At 40.7% G+C, this 5481-nt stretch overlaps 1 protein-coding gene across 1 annotated transcript; it reads right to left on the bottom strand.

The window, feature by feature from the left end:
* Positions 1–645: 645 nt before the first annotated feature.
* On the bottom strand, positions 646–4728 carry LOC111651658 (venom phosphodiesterase 2-like; the record flags this gene model as incomplete). Its single annotated transcript, XM_023401665.2, has 6 exons — positions 4602–4728; positions 2778–2809; positions 2218–2345; positions 1697–1766; positions 1372–1459; positions 646–818 (listed from the first exon to the last, which is right to left on the bottom strand). Coding segments are annotated over exons 1-6 (612 nt in total), but the record flags the coding sequence as incomplete, so codon positions are not given.
* Between the last annotated feature and the right edge of the window lie 753 nt (positions 4729–5481).

The following is a 5481-nucleotide window of genomic DNA, read 5'->3' as shown; positions in this document are numbered from 1 at the left end:
GAGCAGGTGGCTCTGGCAGTCAGGTGACTGCGATATGGAGGAAAGTCTGAGGACATCTGGTGGGCGCAGCAGAGAGGTCCCCTCTGGAGGAAGAGCATCAGCGGCTGATTCGACAGCCCCGGGAACGGGTTGGTCAATGCCAACGCGACGGCAAACAGCCCGGTTGCAGAAGAGATGTAGAGCAGGACACTTCGGGTGGACGGCCCGTTGTCTGGAGAATCTCAGGCAGTGGGAGGCTGACTTATGGAGCCTACATATTGCCCCTTTAATAAATCATTCTTATGTAATGACTAAGTTTATTTATTATTATTATTTTTATTGTACTTTTTTGCGCTGGTGGGTAGATGTTTGGAAATACCACTGAGGTTTGCTGCCCTTATACAGCATTATCCCTGATGATAATGAATGGATTGCCTGGAACGAGCATCTAATTCAACAACAAATCGAGCTGAGTCACAATTAAAGCTGCATTAAACTAAGGTCATAATTCATATATAGTTTTCCTATTTCTTATTTTCCCTTAAAATAAGTAAACATTTGTTAATGAGTTAATAATGCTCACTGTTTCTCAACTGTCCTCTCCAGTTCATGGTGACTCTACTGTAAGCTTTTATACTTTTATATTTTAGCAAAAATAATACCAACCAGGGCAAGGCAGGAGCATCCCAGGCTGTCTGCAGGGTCGAGGCTGACCAGCTGACAAAGAGCAGGCATGCTCTGCTCTGCGGGGGGCACCGGTGTGTAGTAGGCCTGCTTCAGGACGTGGTTCATACTGCCATGGGTCCCGTTGTTATCACTGGGAGAGATCTTCAGCAAGTCTGCATGGGACGATGACTGTTAAGTTTTGCGGATGAGTCGCTTTGCATGCTTCTTAACTATAGATCTTGTGTAGGTCACATTACAGGTGACCGTTTCCCAAAGCACACACACAAAGATTTTTGAAATGATTTCAGCTTAGAAAATCTATTTGCAGAAACTGAAACCCTGCGAGACAAAAGTAATCTATCACAGTTAACGTTTAGATTGCTTTATGTTTCTTATGAATTGTAGTAATATGTAGGTAACACAGGTGCAAACAAGGAGCGGTTCTGTAACTCTTCACGATTGGTGAAGAGTTAACATTCTTTCCATAACATGAACTTAGCTTGATAAATGTTCTTTAGCAGTTGAAATAACAGAGTTTAATAAGGCAGTTAAAATCATTGGAAAAAAATATTCACTGATTCATTATTTATTACATGCAAGCTTCAGATCTCTGCAGATTTGCCTCATTAAAACGACCGCAGTTCAACTATAATAAGTTTCAGACTGCGGTTTGTTTGGAATCGTACTATTAGACGTCATTTATCAAAAGAACACCAAAAAACTCACCACACATGAGATTGTATAACTCGACGTTGGAGAACGGTTCAATTGCTGTTTTGGACTTAAATTTGGGTCCATAACTGACAAACATGGCCTGCATGAAAAGAAGAAAGAAGAAATTTCAAACATTTATTTCAGTGCTGTACTGACAATGATGGACACGTCGGGGAAAAAGGTCAAGAGAGTCAAAAGGTGAAGAACTAAAAGTTACGGAATAACTGTGATAAAAAAATAAATAAAGATATACATTTCAGAGGGGGCAGAAGGGCTTATTTGAGACATAATTGCTGACTACTTGGAGAGAAAAAAAACAAAAATCCTCAGTGCTCACATGCATGCTCTCAGCATCGTTGTCATATCCATGAGCTCCACCAGAGCAGAAGGTGAGAGATCCTGGATATCTGCAGGGACACAGGGGAGTTCCTCAGTTTTAGTTCAAAAGTCAGTCGGATCAGTCTCCAACATAAACTGAAAAGCACTGTTTCGAGTTTGAAGGAGTGCGTGGGTGAGGGAATAAACTCCCCTGGCGAGTTTATATCACATGCCAAGATGAGTGCATTAAAAGTAATTTGTTTCTGTCAGTGAGTGGGCTGATAACATCCTGAGGGGCATTCTGTGTATTTTGCTACGTTTAAATGTGGCTCACCCATCATCTGGCTGTTGACCAGATCCAGACAGTTTATCGCAAATCAAATTGTGTCCTTTTAAAATATACCTTCCCCACGTTTTATGTGTTTCCCAACTGCCACCTGATTCAAATTTTTTGCATCCTTTAGCTGTTGGCTGCAATTAAGACACAGTAAAAAAAAAAACAACAAACTAACAGACAAACTGAAGGCGAACAATGGGTACCTCTCAAACAGCCATTTTGGGTCAACCAGGATGTTGACGTCTTCGATACGACGGCTGTTGGCAAAGTGAAGACGTTTTGGTAGGTTGGCCTTCAAGTACGGTTTGATCTTCTGGTCTGGTTTCTTACACTGAATCATCAGCAAAAACACAGGAAATGACTTAATTTTAAATGGACACATTCATTTCTTGTAGCAAAAACAGTTTTATTGTCTCTATGTTTCATGTACAAGCAAATACATGAGTAGGTTTAACCCGCATGCATCAAAACCTCCACTGATCAGACTCAACTGATTAGCAACAAACTTGGTGGAAGTCACCGGCCAGAGACAAACCCAATACATTATGGCTTCAGATCCAAATCACTGACTATGAATCAGATTTATTCTGTATGATGTCTGGTGTGTGTTGTTTGTAGCTTTAGTGGAGGTCAGTGCTCCCTGAACGCTTGATTCATTAGAAATGATCTCATCTGTCAGATGGTGGTTATCTCATTTCACACTGAACTGTTTATGCAAAAAATTGTTGAACATGTGGGTGTTGATGAAAGGTTGGTTACTTACAGTCATATTAGCAACAAGTCCAGCTGAGTTCACTATTGAAAGGATGAAGGACAAAAGTCAACATTTATGTCATTTCACAAAGCCCAAACTTTTACCAACACACACATACACAGCACATGAAAGGTTTATTTTCTACAGCGTCATCAAATATATTTAAATTCACACACCTTTCAGGCAATGTCACCAGCAGCTTTCTGATTGGACTCTGATTTGTGATTGTATTGTCATAGTCCAATCAGATTCAGGTGTAAATACAGGGTCAAAATCGTACTAGTAATTTCAGCATCACAGAGTTTTCTGCTTCGTATCTGTACACACTTGTTCACAAAATCACTTGTTCTTCTTTCACAGTGTATACATCTTTAACACATGCACAAATTTGAATTTCTCGAATGAAAAAACTCTGGATTGGGGCAAATCTTAGGTTTCCCTCAAAGTCATCTTTTCTTGTGTCCGACAAAGCTAAGATTAAGTGCAGCGCACAGTAAACATTTTGTGACTGCACATAACACAGTAGCAAAAGAAGGTATGTGAACCCTTATGAATGATTAACGGGTCATAAAATTTGATCTGCTCTTCATCTAAATCCCAAGTACAGATCATGCAAACAGTTATAATCCTTTGAGTCTTTACTGAGCACAACCATTAAACTTTCACATTGCTGGTGGTGAACCCTTGGATTTAATTACTGATCAACCTTCTTTGGCACCAATAACCTCAAACCAGGTCTTCCAGTAGCTGCTGATCAGACCTGCTCAGTGTTCAGGAGGAAGTTTGGACCATTCTTTCTTATAGAGCTGCTTCAGCTCAGACATATTCCTAGGATGTCTGGTGTCAGCAACTCTCTACAGCTCATTTCACATCATCTGTACTGGATTGAGCCACCCCAACATCATCCTGTAAGACACCTTGATATACTTTGGAATTCATTTTCTACCTCAATGATGTCAAGCTGTCCAGTCCCACATGCTCCCTTCACCCTACTTCACCTTTGTGATGATGTTTCCATGCTGGTATGTGAAGCCCTGTTTACACCATACACAGAGCTACATGTTTTTCATCAACAGTCTCATCATCAGTTGAGAGTCAAGCTTCTCTTCAGGGAAAGTATTATTTTTTTTGGAGAGCAGCAGCTCCCTCTGTGGTGTCCTGCCAGGACAACATGGCCCATGCAAGATTTCTCTGATTTAGTTTCAGCGGCAGGGCTCCAGGTTTGAAGACTCCTGACTCCAATTAGCTTTTGTTGATGCGATTAGCTGAGGCATTGACATATGTTTCCAACTGTGAATGTTTCAGTGTTTCAAATACGGACACATACAACACAATGATTTGTGTGTTATTAGTTGAAATAGATTGCGTTTGTTCATTATTATTGAAGATCTAACCATATTTGAAGACAAATTTATTAGACAAATTAATGAAGGTAATTTTAAAAGGTTCACATAGTTTTTCTTGCCATTGTAAATCTTTCTTCAGCGTTCGATAGTTTTCATCAGCATCTGCTTTGACTCAAACGCCCGGATGCTTTGTTGGACTGATACAGTGGTTGAATGTCAGAGAGGTTCATTTAGGAGCATGCAGGTTCCACTGTAACCAAACCAAAAATACATGCACCTTGTGAAAAATGTAAACCGGAGCCAGTCCATATACTGGGAGTAGACCTTGATAATTAGGTGTCATGTTTAGAAACCTAAAAACCACATGATTCTTGATAGGTTGATGAAATGTTATGGTTACAAAACCTATCACAAGCCTTTTTATAGTTCCTTGAGTCAGACCTTTCACCTGTGTGGTTCATAAAGCCCCCTCTGAATATTTACTCACAGACTTTGTCTTTGTTTTTAGCTCTGATCCGTCCGAATGGCCCCTCGGTGACGTAGTAGTTGCTGATGTCTCCCACCAGCTCCTGAAGCACCTCCTTCCTGTCGCAGCTTGTATCTTCCATACCTGCAACAGCAATCGGATTAATCTCTCTCTACTGATATCGTACAGCCACTTAAAGAGCATACTATTGGTTTTGGATGTTTTATCAAGTTTTTACACTTCATACTTCATGACACTACAGTTTTTAGATTCATTTCTTTCCAGGGAAACAGGCGATAAAAATCAAGTTGCAGACACTCGGACCTTTCTTCAGACAGGTGATCCATCATGGTAAATCACAAGGTGGTTATGAACAAGTGCGCAGGCACTGTTAAGAAAACATATAAGGTTGGACAGTCAGCTGCTAATCATCTGGCAGACGCTTTTATCCAAAGTGACTTACAAGTGAGGAACAACACCAAAGCTTCAGTGCAGTGGGAGACCTTGAAGTAAGCACAAAGTACTAAATCTGTTCAGCAAGGCAAAGGGCAGGGAAGTCAAGTAAAGAAGTGCTCTCTGAAGAGATGAGTCTCCAAGAGATTCTTGAACATAGAGAGGGATAGCATTGACTGCTTCGATAGCATTCAGTAGCTTGTTCCACCATCGGGGAACCACAGACAAGACCAGTCTGGACTGGGACTGTCTTGTGTGCAGGGATGGAAATGCCAGATGACATTCTTTAGAGGAACGCTGTGGTCAAGGAGGAGCATAAGGCTGAATGACTGAGTTCAAGTAGATGGGTGCAGACCCAGAAGTCACTCTGAACTTTCATTATAAATGCTGTTTATTTCTCTGAATATTATTGTATTTGTATATTGTAAGTCTGGGTCACTATTAATAT

This window comes from Seriola lalandi, unplaced genomic scaffold, assembly GCF_002814215.2.
Source record: "Seriola lalandi dorsalis isolate HSWRI2012SDOR001 ecotype SW California unplaced genomic scaffold, Sedor1 jcf7180001973295, whole genome shotgun sequence".
Classification (NCBI taxonomy): Eukaryota; Metazoa; Chordata; class Actinopteri; order Carangiformes; family Carangidae; genus Seriola; species Seriola lalandi.
This window is presented reverse-complemented; position numbering and strand designations above follow the sequence as displayed.